The sequence below is a fragment of the Spinacia oleracea genome, chromosome 2 (assembly GCF_020520425.1).
Source record: "Spinacia oleracea cultivar Varoflay chromosome 2, BTI_SOV_V1, whole genome shotgun sequence".
Classification (NCBI taxonomy): Eukaryota; Viridiplantae; Streptophyta; class Magnoliopsida; order Caryophyllales; family Amaranthaceae; genus Spinacia; species Spinacia oleracea.
In genome coordinates this window covers 47,790,352-47,811,515 of record NC_079488.1, presented here as the reverse complement: position 1 = coordinate 47,811,515, position 21,164 = coordinate 47,790,352, and the positions used below count along the sequence as shown (strand labels likewise).

Sequence of the window (21,164 nt, the reverse complement as noted above, 5' to 3'; positions counted from 1 at the left end):
GGAAACAAAGGGGTATTACTTCTACAATACATCTGAGAACAAGGTGTTTGTTGCTCGAGATGGTGTCTTTTTGGAGAAAGATCACATTTCCAAAATGACAAGTGGGAGAAAAGTAGACCTCGAAGAAATTCGAGTCGAACAACAAACTCTAGAGAATGCTCAAGATGACATTCAGGATGAAACTCAGAGATCTTTAGAAGAATCTGGTGAGAATCATGGTCAATCTAGAAATGTTACCCCGCGTAGATCGCAAAGATATAGATCTCAACCGGAAAGGTACTTATGTATTTTGACGAACGAGAGCTATGACGTTCTATTACTTGAAAGTGATGAACCTGCCACTTACAAACAAGCTATGACGAGCCCTAGCTCCAAGCAATGGCAAGAAGCCATGCAATCTGAATTAGACTCCATGTCTGAAAACCAAGTATGGGATTTGGTCGATTTGCCAGATGAGTATCAAGCCATTGGAAGCAAATGGGTTTTCAAACTGAAAAAGGACAAGGATGGGAAAGTTGAAGTTTTCAAAGCTAGATTGGTTGCAAAAGGTTACAGGCAAGTCCACGGTGTGGACTACGATGAAACCTTTTCACCAGTTGCAATGCTAAAGTCTATTCGGATAATGTTAGCAATCGCTGCATATTACGATTACGAAATATGGCAGATGGATGTCAAAACTGCTTTCTTAAACGGCGTTTTAACAGAAACTGTGTTTATGACACAGCCTGAAGGTTTTGAGGATCCAAAGAATGCTAAAAAGGTATGCAAGCTAAAGAAGTCAATCTACGGATTGAAGCAGGCATCCAGGAGCTGGAATATACGTTTTGATGAAGCAGTCAGTGACTTTGGTTTTATCAAGAACGCAGACGAATCTTGTGTATACAAGAAGGTCAGTGGGAGCAAAATTGCTTTCCTAGTATTATATGTCGACGACATATTACTTATCGGAAATGACATTCCTATGTTGAACTCTGTCAAGATTTGGCTTGGGAAATGTTTTTCGATGAAGGATCTAGGAGAAGCACAGTACATATTGGGCATCAAGATTTACAGAGATAGATCTAAAAGGATGATTGGACTTAGTCAAAGCACTTATATCAATAAGGTGCTTGATAGGTTCAAGATGGCGGACTCCAAGCGAGGCTACCTACCCATGTCTCATGGAATGACTCTAAGCAAGACTCAGTGCCCAAAAACACTTGATGAGCGTAGACGAATGAGTGGGATTCCATATGCATCATTGATTGGTTCAATAATGTATGCTATGATATGTACACGCCCGGATGTTGCGTACGCACTCAGTGCTACGAGCAGATACCAGTCAGACCCAGGAGAGGCACATTGGACTGCTGCCAAGAATATTCTGAAGTACCTGAAAAGGCACAAAGATGACTTCCTGGTCTATGGTGGAGATGATGAATTAATTGTTAAAGGCTATACGGACGCAAGTTTCCAAACCGACAAAGATGATTTCAGATCACAGTCTGGGTTTGTCTTCTGCCTCAACGGAGGAGCAGTAAGCTGGAAAAGTGCTAAGCAAAGCACCATTGCGGATTCTACAACTGAAGCGGAGTACATTGCTGCACATGAAGCAGCAAAGGAAGCTATATGGCTAAGGAAGTTCATAGGTGAACTTGGTGTAGTCCCCTCCATTAAAGGACCAATAGCCCTGTATTGTGACAATAACGGAGCTATTGGACAGGCAAAAGAGCCTAGACACCACCAGAGAGTCAAGCATGTACTTCGTAGATTTCACCTTCTACGAGAGTTCGTTGAAAGAAAAGAAGTCGAGATAAGCAAGATTGGAACTGATGACAACATATCAGATCCATTAACTAAACCTCTGCCGCAAGCGAAGCACAACTCGCACACTGCAGCTATGGGAATCAAGCATATTGGAGAATGGCTTTGATGTCTCTATTTAATGTTTTAAAGTTTTAGAGTTTAAATCTTTGTAAAACATTATTGGTTAATCATTCACAATAAATGAAAAGAATTCATTTTTCCATTTAATTTGTGGTTTATTAAATGATGAGTCCCTTCAATTTGACGATATATTCAAGATAGACTGTCAGGACCAGTCCTGTGACTAAGAAATGTCTATCAAGTGAACTTGAATGTCAAAGGTTGAAAATGGTCCCTAATCGGAGTTTTCTATAAAATTGGACGCATAGAAAACGTTAGACGATTAGAATGCAAGATGACTAGTAGTTCTGTTTCTTGAACTATGTGGACATGGCAATGTCATAATCATTTGCATAGATACTTACTTTGGGAAGATTAGTATCGGACAAGACCTATGAAACTTTACTGTAAGAGATGAAAATCTGTCATAAGTAAATTTCATTAAATTATTAGACACTAAATCCTCAATACCTGAGTGATTTGAGATTACTTGTTTGAGAACTGGTTGCTTTGACGTTGACCAACCGTCGCACCGTAAAAGGAGGCTATAAAGGCAACGCTCAGGTAATCACCTATCAAACGAAGTCTAATCTCAAGATCGCAAGATTGGGATTGTCCTCCCATAAATCGGGATGAGATGCTTAAAAGTTGTACAAGGCCACTCGGAGAGCTAGAAACTGTGAAATGCATGGCCGTGCTCGGATGAATCATAGGCTATGATTATCTGTTTATTTGATCAGTTGAACTCTGAAACCGAGAAACACCTCTGGACATAATAAGGATGACAACTGTTACCTTATGTTCAAGAGCAAGCATCGAGCGACAAAGGAATTAGGAAATGCACACTTGTCCCTAAGGACAAGTGGGAGACTGAAGGAAATAATGCCCTTGGTCCAAGTATGCATTCTATGTTAAGTCTAATAAATGCGGTTCAGTATTAATTAACAAGTTAATAATTCAGTGAGATCAAGTGAGCTGAATGCCTAGCTAGAGGCCGCTTCAGTTCAAGTGGAATTAATGATATTAATCCACAGCTTACTCTTGACTGAACCCGTAGGGTCACACAAATAGTACGTAAACGGATCAAGTATTTAATGGCATTAAATACTCCATCTATGAATATTCGGAATCGACGGATCTTGGTTTCAGTGGGAGCTGAGATCGTCACATGCAAGAAATGAATACTCCGGAAACGATGATATTACCGGAAACGGAAATACGGATCGTATCGGAAATATAAATATTATCCAAGTCGTAGATGTTGCCGGAAACGGAAACATGGTACGTATCGGAAAATATTATCGGAAATGGAAATATTGCCAGAATCGGAAATATTGCCGGAAACGGAAATATTGTCAGAATCGGAAATATTATCGGAATCGGAAAATAATTCCGGAAACGGAAATATTAAATATTTGTTCGAAACGGAAATTAATTCCGGAATCGGAAATGTTAAATATTGTTCGTATCGGAAATGAATTCCGGAATCGGAAATTTAATCGGAAGCGTATCCTACGAATAAGCATCGGACGAGGCCTGCCGGACGAGGGCCCAGCTCGAAGCCAGGCCATCGCCCAGCAAGCCAAACTCGCGCCACAAGCCCAGCCAAGGCAGCGCCCACGCCTACCGCAAGGCAGGCCCAGCGCGCGCCAAGGCCGCAGCTGCGTGGGCCTCGCTGCGTGGGCTGCTGCTCGCACGCACGCGCATGGGCGGCCCATCGTGGCTGCCGTGTGTGTGTGTGTGTGAGTTTGTGTTCATGCACGATTCCTAAAACGTGCAGAGTTCGGTTAATGATTAAATTCCTAATTCTATTTGATAAATTAATTAATTAGAGTTCTTGTAGGATTCTAAGTTTAATTAATTCGTATCCTAATAGGATTCCAATTCTCTTTCCATACCCCTATAAATATGTGGCCTGGGTTCACAATTTATAACGAGTTTTAAAGTATTCAAAGTGAGTTTTTGAGAGAAAAATTCAGCCACACGTCTTGCTCAAAAGTGCCGAAAATTCTAGTACCTTAAGGGCGATTCTAGTTGGTCAATCTTAAGGCGGATCCGGACGTGCTGTGGACTATCTACGGAGGGACGACACTTGGAGTCCTAAAGACTTGTTCTTGTTCGGTTCGGGCGCAGCTAGGGAGGGCACGCAACAAAGAGTATGCATCTAAATTATGCTATATGATTATGTGTAAATAATATGTATTCCTGGGTTAATGGTTGTTTCCGCATGATTTATGTAATATCATATGTATCATAACCTAACAGAAGATGGGGACGAATCATTTCTGTGTATCTGTAAATGTTGATCTACTTCACTTGCTCAGATTTTAATGTTGTTGCCTGATTTATAGGTCTACATCAATTCTAAAACTCGTAAAAAATTATATTCAAAACCTGAGGTGCTTCGATACATTGTTGTGCTTGCTGAGAAGAGATCAGGAGAGGTAGAAACACATGTGAGTTTGATGACCGTCAATTTCATGTGTGAAAAACTTTTGCACTGTATTTTTTTGACTAATTGACTGGTGTCCTATATTTGGCATGTGAAAGAAAATGAAATTCGGTTACCCACTGGTTGGAAGGTAGAAAAGAGACTCCGGGTGAGTGGCGTCAGAGCGGGAACTGCATATAAGGTATTAAATTTGTTATTATAAAAGCTGAATCTATGTCTGTTAGTAAAGTATTGGTAACTTCATCAGTGTCTGTAACAGATACTTGTGCCTATATTGACACTTACTTCTTGTAGAGAGTATTGAGTACTCAAAACTGGGCTTTTTCTTGTTTGCCTGGCTCTTGTTTTAAGGGGTTGTTTATTGTTGAGTTTCTGGTTAGTATATGTTAATTAAGAAGATAACTGACCTGATTTTGAACCTTGAGTTAATATGTTGGGCAAAGATTTGTCAGGCTTGAGCATGAAAGAACTACAACAGCTGGAGAAGCAACTTAACGAAAGCCTACTGTCTGTAAAAGCTAAGAAGGTGGTTGCCTCCCCTTCTGTTATTCATGTCTTTTGTTTGAGGCTATTATTGTACGACAAGCACCCAAATTAATATCAATTTATGTGAATACTTACTACTGCAGGACCAACTGGTGATGGAACAACTCGAGCATTCACAAATACAGGTACCTCACAGTATTTATATGACTACATAATTATAAGGAAATTTTGTGAAACACTACCTTTAAGTTTAGTGGTTTTGTGAATTGCTACCTTTTAAAAACTTTTTTTAATTTTACTACCTTATAAGTTTGATTTGTTTGACTAACACTACCATTTGACGTTTTCCGTTAATGTTTTCCGTCGTGTATTTGTTCTATTCTTTTAAATATATGCGTTCCTTTGCCGTTTTGTTCATTTGCCATATTAAAATTTTTGTTTTAGTGGGGTTCAAAGACGGAAAATATTAACGAAAAACGTCAAATGGTAGTGTTAGTCAAACAAAACAAACTTATAAGGTAGTAAAATATAATTTTCTTTTTAAAAGGTAGCAATTCACAAAACCACCAAACTTAAAGGTAATGTTTCACCAAATTTCCTAATTATAATTTGATGTTTGATGTTTGTTGTTGGTGTCCTGTTGACATGGTAGTATGTGTTTTATCAAAGACTAAAGATAATGGTATTGAGATCATGTACTGTCTCGTTTGTTCTAATTTTTATGAACTTATACCACTAGCCTACTAGCTCAATTGGTAGAGCATTGTGCAAATGCACAAAGGATGTGGGCTCAAATCCCACGTAGGTTAAATTGCACTTTTGATAACAGTTGCCTTAGTTGATCAAATTCAAAGAGGGCGAAATACTTTGCCCTGCTTGATATGTACCAAAGGGAGCGGCATTATAGAGTTTTCCCTGGGAAGCTAATACAACGAGTGTAAGAGGGCGACGGGAGGGCGAGTTAAAAATTGCCCTCGTAGTCTAATAGGGCAATTTATTTAGCAAAGACGGCGATTTATTTTGCCCTCTTTGATCTTATATGTTGTAGTGATAGGTTATGATATGCTCCGTATAAAGGAGTATTGGTTATATTCACTTGATTTTCAGTTGGTTTTTATGAACTTTTAGTATATAAATTTGGTTAAACTTATTTATTTATTTCCATAGTAAGTGAAAATAAGGTGAGAAAAACAAAATTTTAGTATCCAAACCTGAAATGGACACCAGTATAAAACCTAATGGCTAATTAATGACAATTGAGTGTGAATTGAGAAGTGATTATAAAGAATTTGATTTATGCAGTTCTTTATTTAAATATAAAAATATATTTTTATCTATTATGCAATGCATGCAACATTTTTCTGCTATGAATGCTTCACAATACTTGCCACATTAGTACACTACTTTAATGAACTTTTGATAAGTGAATTAAAAAGGAAGTAAGACTAACATGGCCGAAAAGATTATAGACTTGCTTATAAAGGTATTTGTAATGGATCATAAGGGAAATTGATATTTCATATATGTACTCCATAATCCAATCATATTAATCGGGATATTACAATTTTTGTAAATAATAACGCATTTAAATTAGAATACTCGACTAAAATTTTGATTCAAACCATAGATCACACAATGGTATACCATATTACAACTCTAATAAGAACGTACGATTATCACAATCTCAAAATTAATATCAGCATTTCTCCTAGTGAGATGTTCAATATAAAACTTGCTATTTGTAACACGCTCTCAAATCTCACAATATAAATGTAAAAACTACGAAGTAAAAGTTGATCATTACGTACCTCCAAAAAAATTTCTAGGACTAACTTTTTATAAGTCATTGTCCACAATACAGATAATTCAAAATTGTTTTTAAAAAAATAATATTACAATTGATTAATTTTCGATTATTTTCCCTTATATCAAATTTTTCATCTCTTTTCACCACCCCCACCCCCACCCCCACCCCCACCCCCTTCAAGTCCACAACCAAAGCCAAACCAAGACATAAATATATTTTCCCACCTAATTAACCCTCACCTCTACAATAAAAAGGGTAAAAAGTAAAAACTCATTAATTTTACTCTAGTCCCTAATTAATTAATGAGATAATTTAATATGTGGGCCCAAACTAAAATCTATTAACTCCCCAAAACAAAATAAAAATCTAGATAGTGAAAATATATTAACATCTCAAGTCCCTGACCGTACAGCTGGCCTAGATTGAGAAATCCAGGCCATCCACCTGGCAATAGCCCCGTTATGTCTCTCTCTTCCTGTATTTCTGCTGGAAAACCTGCTTAACCCCGTGATTTCCGACACACTTCTCTCATTTATTACGTTTCTGCCACCCGTATTAAAAATCATCCCCTGCGTCTTCGCTCCATGGTAGTTTCCTTGCACCCGCTTTGATGACGACGATGATCGACGGCCCTCATTCATCAGCATCTCTGACCTCAAGTAGAAAAGATCGTACGGCTGTACGTCGCTCCACCTCTCGTGGGCTCCACCCTGGTCGATTATAATCTTGTGCTCTACTCTCCTGTCCTTATCGACGGTCAGTAAGAGCAACCCGTCTTTTCTTCGATCGACGGCTGAGATTGATCCGTCTAGTGACCTCCTTGACGACGTCGTTTGAGCGGTGGCAGCTCCCTTTCCAGCTGCTCGTCCTTTCTCGCCAGCAGACGAGTGACGACCTGAAACCCGGTGAGTTGACTCAGGTAATCCCAATTCGTCTGGTTCTATTGGGGTGACCCGGTCGACGAGGAGCACATCCTCCGGGTCAACCCGAAAACGGCAAAGAGGACACGTAGAGTGAGCGTCAAGCCACGTATCAACACACTCAACGTGGAAAGCGTGCTTACACTTCGGCAAAAGTCGGAGAATCTCCGCCGGTTCGAATCGGTTTAAACATACAGCGCACTCCAACCCGTCCTTTTCCCCTTGCAATGAAGCAAACCGGAAAACCGGCAATGACTCAATAATCACCGGGTCAATACCAGAATTCTTCCTCCCAGCTACCGGAAAACCTCTGTTATTATAATAATAAGAAGAACGCGGCTCCGACGATTCTACTCTCTGCTTACAGTGCTTTGCGTACATGAGAAGCAAAAAAGTGATTGAAAAAAGGGTCGTTAGAACGCCGACGATGACGGCGATACTGGGTTTAAACGTGGAGAAGTTCCCCGGTGGTGGATTTTCCGGTGATGGAGAGATATAGCGGCAATTAACTGAAGCAAAAAACGAAAGTAATAATAACAACAGAAATGTGAATGATGTTTTCATGGTAGAAAAATGATGGTTATGGAGGCGAGAAACCCATGGAAGAAGAGAGTGAGAGTGGAAGGGAGAAGGGGAATATATAAAAAGGGAAAGCCGTTAATGGAAAATGGGAAGGAGGAGGTTGTTAGAATGGCATTCATTATCTGGGGAATGTTCTAATTTTGATATTTATATTTGTATTTTATTTAAAAGGAGGGAAAATTAAAAAAAAAGGGTGTTTGGGTTGGGTTTGCAACTTTGCATGGGATGTGTCTTGTTTGGGTTTTTTTGGATTAGTATATTGAAATTAGTATGGGGTTTAAATGTCCCTTTGTGAATCTTGTTATCAAGTTTGCCAACTCTATTCTTTGCAATGGAGTTGGCAAACGAAAACTGGAGTTTGGTTAGAGTCAAGTCAGTTCTTGTCATATTTAATTAATGAGTTTTCTTCCATTGAATTCGGTAAATGTTAAATCAGTTTTGGACATATTTAGGTGATGTTTTTAGGATGTGTTTTTTTTTTACTATCTCTAGAAAATCCTGAACTTGAATGAATTGAACATATTGGACCTAACTGAATTGAACACCTCACTTTGTTAAGTTTACCAACTTGGTTGCAAGAATAGAGTTGGCAAACGGAAACTGGAGTTAGGCAAAAGCAAATGAGTCATTTTCGATTGAGTTAGGTTAGAGTCAAGTCAATTTTTGGGTCGTATTTAGGTGACAAGTTTTCATGGATTGGATATGGATAAAGTCAGGTCAATTTTGTTTATATTTAGGTGATATTTTAGGATGTGTTTTCTACACTTGGAAAATCCTGAACTCGTCTGAACTTAACGGATTAAACTTATGAATTGTTTGGAACTTATTGTACCAAAATTCTTAATCGAATTGAATGACTCAGCTGGTTAAGTTAGCCAAATGAAACCATAATCAAACCCAACCAAATCGACTCATTTATCCTTTCTATGTATTAAACACGTACGAGTAGAAATATATTTAAAAAAAGATCAATTAAGGCAGGGGATCTTAATCTTCTTTGATGAAATGAAAGATGGTGGGAAACGATCGAAATTCTTATAGAAAATAGAGTAACAAGGAAAGGACAAGGAGGGTGAGAACAATTAGTTTTGGCCTCAAGTGAATACAAGGCCAACAAGACATGTTTTGGACTTTTGGGTGTTTAAATAAGTAATGTAAAAGGAGGTTGTTTTTTCGGATATATTTTATGTGTGGCAACACAATATCAGCTAAAAGACAAATAGCTAAAAGATAAATAGGAAGTACCATTCATGTAAAACAGTACCATTCATGTAAAACAGTACCATTCTGTAAAAAAAAAGTACCATTTTTGTTTAAAAAAGTACCATTTAATTTCTTTTTTGTCTTTTTTCCTATTTTGTCTTTTTCTATGATATGTATTTGCAAGCACATATCTGATATCCGAAAATACTTCCTCAATATAAAAGATATTAATAAAGGAAGTACTCGGTAGTAATTATTAAAAAAGAGGGGGGAATTTTGGAGAATGGGTTAGAGGTAAAAACAAACACAAAGTGCAAGAAGAAGAAGAAAGAATGGTTAGGGAAAAGGAAATAACGAAACACAAGGACTAGGAAAAACAAGACAAAAAAAAAAAAAATAGCAAACTATGGGTTGGTTGGAGGTTAAATTTTATTTACTGCCACCCTATTTAATTAGTTATGTCATATTCATTCAAGATAAATAAAAACAGTGCAACATGATCTCCGTGAATTCGATCAAGATGTACTCCATCATATTTATGTTGCACAAAAAATGCCACCACTTTCTAACGTAGACTTGCCTTATATCCAAGTGATGTGTGTATTGACGTATGAAGTTAAACTCGGCAGTTTCTCACATTGAGTAATCGTTTAAATTTTCTCAGTTTCTTGTATCGTTGATTTTTTTACGCAAAATTACGGATTGCGTATGGTTTGAACATTTTTGTTCTAAGTTGAGTAGTTGATGAGATTGCATTTGAATTTTAGTTAGTATGACTAACGTAGACAAATCACGTGCACGTCATGCCACGTGAGTAAGGGCAAATGGGGCTTTTAGGTGGACACTGACTCCTTTAGGAGTTGGCTTATAGAATAGCGATATTTCATCTGCATATTCGACAGGTTCTAAATCTATCGTAATAGTTTAACTTTTGTACACTACGGAGTATATACATTAACTTTTGCTGCATTTTCTTATACGTGAAGAAATCATGATATTGTAAAGTAACTTTTAATATCTAACTTTTTTTTATAATTTCATTGCTACTCCGTACTAGCATGTTACACAAATTAAGCAGCAAGCTTGTATATATATGTCAATATCAAAATAGTGATAGTTTGTAGGAAATATTAAACATGCATTTGTGATTTGTCTGTTGGTGCATGAAGTTAATTACCCCTTATAGGAAGAGGAGGATGTGATTGTCATTTTGTTGTGTGGATGGAGATGGATTCAACGACATCAAAAGCTATTCATTGGGCCTTTTGCGCATGTTGTTGTGTGAATTCTATCTCTAGGCTATTGTGTAAATCAATTATCAAGTTCTTCGACTAATATTGTTCTTTGATCCCTAAAAATAAAATTGGTATAAATTTGGTAGAAGCCCGACCTGATCGGTCCCGCTAAAGCAAAAAATAACTATCTTATACGACCAAAATCAAACTCGGACTCCGTATGACTTAATTGGAGATCTTAAGCTTGTCAAAAATTAGTATAAAAAACACTTAATACCCGAAATATATATTAATCCACGCAAAATCCCCTCAACCGACTGCTCATTAACAAGCCATGTGTTCGTGCTACTAGGAATATACATTGAACATTAGTAAAGAGAAAGCAATCTATTAAGTATCACAACTTATTGGGCTTGAAAATAAGTTTTACTAGTTGAATTTGAGTTTAGGTTAATTGATTCACTGGTTGACAATAACTCATAGGCTTAAACTCAAGCTTGTTCAGAGCTTTTTAACTTGATTTTAGATCTATTAAAATCATCTTGACTTGTTAAAATCTCGAGCCAATCATTTATAGGTTCAAGTAAAACATTATTGATTGTAGTTTTAACCAAGCTAAACTCAAATGACTTGCAAGTAAGTTACACCAAGTATTATTTCTAAGCTTTCTTTGTGCATACTTGTTTGACTTCAAATCTTTTTCGATTATCCTTTTTTGTGAAACCTCATTTGAAAATATATAAGGAAGAAAAAACATTTGAATAAACATTATGTTCCGGTATTGAAAAAATGGGTTTCGGATTGAAGGCCCTTGTGTTGATGAGGAAGATCTTGCTTGTTTGATTGTGTGGAGTCCAAATATACCTGCACAACAACAAAGACACTAGCCTCGGGTGTGTTTCTGAGGAAAGCCCCCCGATTCCTAAGTAAGTACTTGTTCGGATTCTAGAGAGAGTTCTCTAGAATTATGAGTGTTTAGGCAATAAATTGGACGTCTTGATTTATGCGCTTCATCGGCTTATTTATAGTGTTTGTGTAGGCAATAAATCCACACAACACCGCGCCAATGCCGAATCCTTAAGCATGCCAAAGTCACTGTTGCTGAAGCCGACATAGCTCTCTCTCCTCCCTCGCGACGCTACCGCTCTAATCTTTCGTGCCTTGGCACTCGACGTTCTCGGCCGCCGAACATCGGTGCTCCGCTCTTTCCTTCCGCCGCTAACGCCTTCTCTGATTTCTCTGCCACCGCTGCCGACGATATGCCATCGGAAAATATTGTATTTCTTTGGCGATCTATTACTGTTTTACTCTTTGTCGCCGCCATTTTAAATTTCCGACAAAAAAATCAGGTCTATTTCGCCTGAAGCTAAGGATTTGACGAGGAAGATGCTCTGTAAAGATGTTTCTCGAAGATTTTCTGCCTAACAAGTTCTAAGTAAGTTTTTCCATTTCCGATTTTCTTTTATTTTTTTAAAATCTTTTAAAGTTTTGATTTTGTTTGTTGAATCGACTATTTCAGATTAGCAATTCGAATTTCCAGTTGTTAATTTGGACATATTAAAAGATGAAATTATCAGTTGAATTCTGTTTTTGATTGTGGAATTGGTGCATTTGGATAGATAATGCTACCTTTAAAATATTATTTGTTGCATTTCTGGATGTTGTGTATTTTCAGTTTGATTTTTTTTTTTAACAAAAATCCAAAGAGTCAAGTGGAAAAGAGTGTGCCTATTCCTATATTTTAGGTGATTTTAAATGTTGAAATCGTTTTAAGAGTAATTTAGAAGTTGTATTTGAATTCAGAAGTAGTTTAGTAGAAATTTAATCATGTTCAGATGTTAATTATAAGCAGATTTTCATTATTCTTTACTTAATGATATGACTTGGTGTTGTACAAAATCTGTCATGTTCAAATTGTAACAGTAGATGTTCAACTTAATATTGTTGATGAAATTAATAATAACACTTTTGAGTGTTGTTTAGTTTTTCAACTCTCTTGTTCAACCTATAAATAATTATGTTCAACTATATTCAACTAATAAAACTATGATATGTTCAATACTTTTGTGTGATTTCAGTTTCTCAAATCTTATGTTCAACTTATACAAAATGATGTTCAACTAAATTAACTTATAAAACTAATATATGTTCAATACTTTTGTGTGATGGTTAGTTTCTCAAGTCTCATGTTCAACTTGTAAAGAATTATGTACATAATCATGTTCAACTAAAAGGCAAACAACAACAGTAATAAGCAGATGTTCATTATTGTTTACTAAAAGATCAGAAGTGGCATTGTCTAAATATTGTCATGTTCAGTTTATAATTCCTCATGTTCAACTTATAAAAGATGATGTTCAATTTATAAAAGATGATGTTCACAAATAAGAACACTCTAGTGTGATATTCAGTTTCTCAAGTTTCATGTTCAACTTATAAAGAATCATGTTCAACTAAATTCCACTTATAAAAACTATAATATGTTCATAAATAAGAACACTTTTGTGTGATGTTCAGTTTCTCAAGTCGTATGTTCAACTTATACAGAATAATGTTCAACTAAAAACATGATGATTTCCCCGCAGAAAGGAAAAGGTTAATAAGAACGCGAGAACAAAAGAAAAAAAAGTTGATTTAGAAAGGAAAATTTGGTAATATTAATCCAATCTTTGGCCAATTTTCTTTTATTAATCCCGCATACGACATTTTTTTAATAATCCCACCTTTACTACCCAACGACTTTTATTGGGCTTAAGGGAACAATAACCTGTGAAAAAGTCAACGAGATCGTGATGAATTGTTGACGATGAATGAATATATCGAGACAGAGTATTGCCACGTAGGGACATATTACCGCCTACAACAGGTTTATGACCTGTTGGTCCCAATAAAATTCGTTGGGTAGTAAAGGTGGGATTATTAAAAAATATGTCATAGGTGGGCTTAATAAAAGAAAATTGGTCAAAAATTGGATTAATATTACCAAATTTTCCATTTAGAAATGGAAGATATGGTATTAAGAGAGGCTGCAAGAATTGAAGAAGAATTGAAGGCAGAAGAAACAAGAAAAGAATCTGCAAATAAGAAAGCAGATAGAAAGAGAAAAGAGACCGTTGTAGCGAAAAAAGTGGAAGCCGAAAAGAAGGAAGCAGAAAAATTAGGAGGCATATAGGCAATAAATGACATGTTCATTTTCTGAACATGAATATTCATTAAATTACTTTAAATGTCCATTTGTGTGTTGCTTATGTGTGCTTGCAGCTTACTCAAATACTGAGATGTTTTTTTCTGGAAAACAAGCGTGATCAAAAAGTTTTTTTAACAAAAATTTCTTATACAAATCATACATATTTTTTTGAAATAAAAAGTTACATAATGCAATGTATGAATTAGAATTATGGCAATTAAAAGTTATATTATTACCAAAGTAAGAGAAAAAAAGAGTCGGGCAACAACCCTTACAGCCAAACATCCTACAACAACCAAACAACTTCAAAGAGGAGACTCAAACTGATAAGCCTAATAGGTAAGATTTTTGAGAATCAGAAATCCTACTAGCTACTTTAAAGCTAATCTCCCTAAATACAACATAGGGATTTCTACAATTCTGATGAAAAATCTTCTCATTTCGTTGCAACCAAATCGCGTAAATGCACTCCACAAAGAACATCTGAAATATAATATGTTTATTGCTATTTGCTAGACTTCTTGCTAGATTTCACAGCCCAACTTAGCTCTTTTGTGAACGCTCTTGGAGACCTATTAAAACGCAATAGATGAAGAACATGTTACCAAATCTCAGCAGAATAATTGCAACTGAAAAACAAGTGCTCCACTAATTCATTTTCCCTTCCACACAGTTTACATATTGCATCCGTACTAACCTGTCAAGTGAGCAGCCTATCCATAGTTGGTAACCTTCGCCAAACAACTAGTCACGAAATGAAAATGCTTCTAGGTGTAGCTTTATTATTGCACAAGATCGACTCTTCTCCATGGAACTTTAGGATGCACACCACACAACTTATGGTACATCACTTTAATAGAGAAAACACCTTGTTTAACCACTGCAGACCATCCTCCAACCTTCTCAATCAGATGTTAGGTTATGATACATATGAACAACATAAATCATGCGGAAAAACCTTAATGCCAGGAATCATATTAATTGCACATAATCATATAATTAGTCTAGGATGCATACACTTTGTAGCGTGCCCTCCCTAGATGAGCCCGAACCGAACAAGAACAAGTCTTTAGGACTCCAAGTGTCGTCCCTCCGTAGAAAGTCCACAGCACGTCCGGATCCGCCTTAAGATTGACTAACTAGAATCGCCCTTAAGGTACTACTTATTTTCGGCTAAATGGGCAAGAGTTATGGCTGATTTTTCTGCTTAAAAATCCTAGCTTTGAATACTTGAAAACTTGTGTATAAATTTGTGACCCTAGGCACATATTTATAGAGTATGGAAAAGGATTTAGAATCCTATTAGAATACCAATTAGTTTAATTAGAATCCCTTTAGGACTCTATTAAATAAATTCTATCTACTAGGATTAGGATTTAATCATAGAACGAATTCCAATAGCTTTAGGATTTGTATCGCACAGAACCGCACACGAGCACGAGCACCGCACAGCCCGCGCAAGCCTCGCGGCCCACGCGAGCTGCACAACTCGCAGCCAATTTGCTCGCAGCCCACATAGCCCGCGCGCGCGCCATGCCTGGCCTTGCGTTGGGCCTGGCGAGGCTTTGGCGTGTGTGTTGGGCGCGTGGCTTGCTGGGCGCGGGCCTGGCTTCGTGTCGGGCCTTCGTCTAGCAAGTCTCGGCCGATGCTAATTCGTACGATGCGCTTCCGATTAAATTCCCGATTTCCGAATTCATTTCCGATACGAACAATATTTAACATTTCCGATTCCGGAATTAATTTCCGTTTCGAACAAATATTTAATATTTCCGTTTCCGGAATTATTTTCCGATTCCGATAATATTTCCGATTCCCGATAATATTTTCCGATACATACCATGTTTCCGTTTCCGGCAACATCTACAACTTGGATAATATTTATATTTCCGATACGATCCATATTTCCGTTTCCGGCAATATCATCGTTTCCGGAGTATTCATTTACTTGGCTTTGACGATCTTAGCTCCCACTGAAACCAAGATCCGTCGATTCCGAATGTCCATAGATAGAGTATTTAATGCCATTAAATACTTGATCCGTTTACGTACTATTTGTGTGACCCTACGGGTTCAGTCAAGAGTAAGCTGTGGATTAATATCATTAATTCCACTTGAACTGAAGCGGCCTCTAGCTAGGCATTCAGCTCACTTGATCTCACTGAATTATTAACTTGTTAATTAATACTGAACCGCATTTATTAGACTTAACATTAAATGCATACTTGGACCAAGGGCATTATTTCCTTCAGTCTCCCACTTGTCCTTAGGGACAAGTATGCATTTCCTAATTCCTTCAGTCTCCCACTTGTCCTTAGGGATAAGTGTGCATTTCCTAATTCCTTTGTCGCTCGATGCTTGCTCTTGAACATAAGGTAAGAGTTGTCATCCTTATTATGTCCAGAGGTGTTTCTCGATTTCAGAGTTCAACTGATCAAATAAAACAGATAATCATAGCCTATGATTCATCTGAGCACGGCCATGCATTTTACAGTTTCTAGCTCTCCGAGTGGCCTTGTACAACTTTCAGCATCTAATCCCCATTTATGGGAGGACAACCCCAATCTTGGGATCTTGAGATGAGACTTCGTTTGATAGGTGATTACCTGAGCGTTGCCTTTATAGCCTCCTTTTACGGTGCGACGGTTGAAAACGTCAAAGTAAGCAGTTCTCAAACAAGTAATCTCAAATCACTCAGGTATTGAGGATTAATGTCTAATAATTTTAATGAAATTTACTTATGACAGATTTTCATTTTTTACAGTAAAGTTTCATAGGTCTGTTTGATACTAGTCTTTCCAAAGTAAGTATCTATGCAAATGATTACGATATTGCCATGTCCACATAGTTCAAGAAACAGAACTACTAGTCATCTTGCATTCTAGTCGTCTAACGTTTTCTATGCGTCCATCTTTATAGAAAACTCCGACCATGGATCATTTTCAACTTTTGACATTCAAGTTCACTTGATAGACATTTCTTAGTCACGGGACTGGTCCTGACAATCTATCTTGAATATATTGTCAAATTGAAGGGACTCATCATTTAATAAACCACAAATTAAATGGAAAAATGAATTATATTCATTTATTGTGAACGATTAACCAATAATGTTTTACAAAGTATTAAACTCTAAAACTTTAAAACATTAAACAAGGACATCAAAGCCATTCTCCAATATGCTTGATTCCCAGAGCTGCAGTGTGCGAGTTGTGCTTCGCTTGCGGCAGGGGTTTAGTCAATGGATCTGAGATGTTATCATCAGTTCCAATCTTGCTTATCTCGACTTCTTTTCTTTCAACGAACTCTCGTAGAAGGTGAAATCTACGAAGTACATGTTTGACTCTTTGGTGGTGTCTAGGCTCCTTTGCCTGTGCAATAGCTCCGTTATTATCACAATATAGGGCTATTGGTCCTTTAATGGAGGGGACTCCACCAAGTTCACCTATGAACTTCCTTAGCCATATAGCATCCTTTGCTGCTTCATGTGCAGCAATGTACTCTGCTTCAGTTGTAGAATCCGCAATGGTGCTTTGCTTAGCACTTTTCCAGCTTACTGCACCTCCGTTGAGGCAGAAGACAAACCCAGACTGTAATCTGAAATCATCTTTGTCTGTTTGGAAACTTGCGTCCGTATAGCCTTTAACAATTAATTCATCATCTCCACCATAGACCAGGAAATCATCTTTGTGCCTTTTCAGGTACTTCAGAAAATTCTTGGCAGCAGTCCAATGTGCCTCTCCTGGGTCTGACTGGTATCTGCTCGTAGCACTGAGTGCATACGCAACATCCGGGCGTGTACATATCATAGCATACATTATTAAACCAATCAATGATGCGTATGGAATCCCACTCATTTGTCTATGCTCATCAAGTGTTTTTGGGCACTGAGTCTTGCTTAGAGTCATTCCATGAGACATGGGTAGGTAGCCTCGCTTGGAGTCTGCCATCTTGAACCTTTCAAGCACCTTATTGATATAAGTGCTCTGACTAAGTCCAATCATCTTTTTAGATCTATCTCTGTAGATCTTGATGCCCAGTATGTACTGTGCTTCTCCTAGATCCTTCATCGAAAAACATTTCCCAAGCCAAATCTTGACAGAGTTCAACATAGGAATGTCATTTTCGATAAGTAATATGTCGTTGACATATAATACTAGAAAAGCAATTTTGCTCCCACTGACCTTCTTGTATACACAAGATTCGTCTGTGTTCTTGATGAAACCAAAGTCACTGACTGCTTCATCAAAACGTATATTCCAGCTCCTTGATGCCTACTTCAATCCGTAGATTGATTTCTTAAGCTTGCATACATTTTTAGCATTCTTTGGATCCTCAAAACCCTCAGGCTGTGTCATAAACACAGTTTCTGTTAAAATGCCGTTTAAGAAAGCGGTTTTGACATCCATCTTCCATATTTCGTAATCGTAATATGCAGCAATTGCTAACATTATCTGAATAGACTTTAGCATTGCAACTGGTGAAAAGGTTTCATCGTAATCCACACCGTGGACTTGCCTGTATCCTTTTGCAACCAATCTAGCTTTGAAAACTTCAAGTTTCCCATCCTTGTCCTTTTTCAGTTTGAAAATCCATTTGCTTCCTATGGCTTGGTAGCCATCTGGCAAATCGACCAAATCCCATACTTGGTTTTCTGACATGGAGTCTAATTCAGATTGCATGGCTTCTTGCCATTGCTTGGAGCTAGGGCTCGTCATAGCTTGTTTGTAAGTCGCAGGTTCATCACTTTCAAGTAATAGAACGTCATAGCTCTCGTTCGTCAAAATACCTAAGTACCTTTCCGGTTGAGATGTATATCTTTGCGATCTACGCGAGGTTACATCTCTAGATGGTCTATGATTCTCACCAGATACTTCTAAAGATCTATGAGTTTCATCCTGAATGTCATCTTGAGCATTCTCTAGATTTTGTTGTTCGATTCCAATTTCTTCGAGGTCTACTTTTCTCCCACTTGTCATTTTGGAAATGTGATCCTTTTCCAAAAAGATACCATCAACAAACACCTTGTTCTCAGATGTATTGTAGAAGTAATACCCCTTTGTTTCCTTTGGATATCCCACAAGGATACATTTGTCATATTTTGGATGAAGTTTGTCTGAAAGTAATCGTTTGACGTATACTTCACATCCCCAAATCTTAAGAAAAGACACATTTGGAGGCTTTCCAAACCATAACTCATATGGAGTCTTTTCAACAGCTTTAGACGGAGCTCTATTTATAGTGAGTGCAGCTGTATTTAGTGCATGCCCCCAAAATTCTATTGGAAGTTCGGCCTGACCCATCATTGATCTAACCATGTCTAGCAAGGTTTTGTTCCTCCATTCCGACACACCGTTCCATTGGGGTGTTCCAGCAGGAGTCAATTCTGATAGAATTCCACATTCTTTCAGATGGTCATCAAATTCATAGCTCAGATATTCACCGCCTCTATCACACCGTAGTGCCTTAATCTTCTTTCCTAATTGATTCTCTACTTCACTCTGAAATTCCTTGAATTTGTCAAAGGATTCCGACTTATGCTTCATTAGGTAGACATAACCATATCTACTGAAGTCATCAGTGAAAGTGATAAAGTAGCTGAAACCACCTCTAGCATTTGTACTCATTGGTCCACATACATCTGTATGGATTAAACCCAATAGTTCAGTTGCTCTTTCTCCAACTTTAGAGAAAGGTTGCTTTGTCATTTTACCAAGTAAACATGATTCGCACTTACCATAATCCTCTAAGTCAAATGGTTCTAGAATTCCTTCCTTTTGAAGTCTTTCTATGCGTTTCAAGTTAATATGGCCTAATCGACAATGCCACAGATAGGTGAGATCTGAATCATCCTTTTTGGCCTTTTTATGGTATTTATGTTATAAACTTGTTTGTCGTGATCTAATAAATAAAGTCCATTGACTAATCTAGCAGATCCATAAAACATCTCTTTAAAATAAAACGAGCAACTATTGTCTTTTATTAAAAAGGAAAATCCCTTAGCATCCAAGAAGGAAACAGAAATGATGTTTTTAGTAAGACTTGGAACATGGAAACACTCTTCCAGTTCCAAAACTAGCCCAGAGGGCAACGACAAATAATAAGTTTCTACAGCTAATGCAGCAATCCTTGCTCCATTTCCCACTCGTAGGTCGACTTCACCCTTGCTTAACCTTCTACTTCTTCTTAGTCACCGTGGATTGGAACATAAGTGTGAGCCACAACCTGTATCTAATATCCAAGAAGTTGAATTAGCAAGTATACAGTCTATAACGTAAATACCTGAAGATGGAACGACTGTTCCGTTCTTCTAATCTTCCTTTAGCTTTGGACATTCTCTCTTGTAATGGCCTATTCCATCACAATAAAGACAGCTTGATGTGGACTTGTCCTGCTTTGTCTTAGCATTTCCCTTGGACTTTCCACCTTTCTTGAAGGGTCTCCCTTTAGCCTTGAGTAAATCTTTGGCTTCACAGTCGAGTATTATCTCAGCCTTTCTGACAAGGTGAACAAATTTTGCAACTGTTTCTTCTCTTGGTTCACTTAGGTATAGTTGCTTGAAGCGACCAAACCCACTGTGCAGTGAATTGAGCAAGATAGAGACTGCCATCCTTTCGCTTATTAGTGTTCCTATCAGACTTAGGCGATCAAAATATGAAAGCATAAGCTCCACATGGAACCTTAGTGGGACGCCTACCCTCTGTTTAGTGCGATGTTGCTGAACATGTGTTTCTTGGACCTCCATCCTATAACACCTGTTGGGAGAACTAACCTTTAGACCAGACACTGATTCAATCAACTCATGGACGTTTAGGTCCCTATCCTCCGTGCTTCCACGACAGATATCCCTCAGATTCTTGATGAGCGTAAACGGTTCGTAAGCTACAAACCTTCTAGCCCATTCATCAGGGATATTGTTCAGCATGAGACTCATAACCTTTTTGAGATCCGCATCCCAAGCGGCAAATCTTTCAGGGGTCATGTCTCTGGCATAGTAGCTTGGCATGGGATGCAACAGTACATACTCAAGTCCATTGAGTCTGACTATTTCAACAAGCTTAGCTTCCCATTCAAGAAAATTCGTTAGGTTTAGCTTGACCATAAGCTCAGAACCAATGATGATGTTTTGATTGTTGTTTTCCATAGTTAAAACTACAATTGAAAAAGAATAAACAAATAAATAATCATTCAAAGTTTCTCTTAATAAACTTAAATTCTAGCATGCATGCATAATTTAATGTTCATTAAGCATTTTATTCAAGTTATGTGTTCCGGCAGGTGTGAATAAAATGATTCCAAGATCCTAAAACCATTGAAGAATTAAGCACATTATGTATTTAGACTCAATTCTAAAATCTTTTAGGTAAGCAAAATCCTTTTGCTAATAGTC

General features: G+C 37.5%; 1 protein-coding gene across 1 annotated transcript; it reads right to left on the bottom strand.

Moving 5' to 3' along the window:
* Positions 1-6,407: 6,407 nt before the first annotated feature.
* LOC110789895 (RING-H2 finger protein ATL43) lies at positions 6,408-8,438 on the bottom strand. The gene has a single exon (XM_021994613.2). It carries the CDS (start codon positions 8,132-8,134, stop codon positions 7,043-7,045), a length of 1,092 nt encoding a protein of 363 aa, XP_021850305.1. The 5' UTR covers positions 8,135-8,438; the 3' UTR covers positions 6,408-7,042.
* Positions 8,439-21,164: the final 12,726 nt, after the last annotated feature.

Bases quoted from the DNA above. Each gene is read 5' to 3' on its own strand.
- LOC110789895 (XM_021994613.2), bottom strand. From the start codon at position 8,134: ATGAAAACATCATTCACATTTCTGTTGTTATTATTACTTTCGTTTTTT.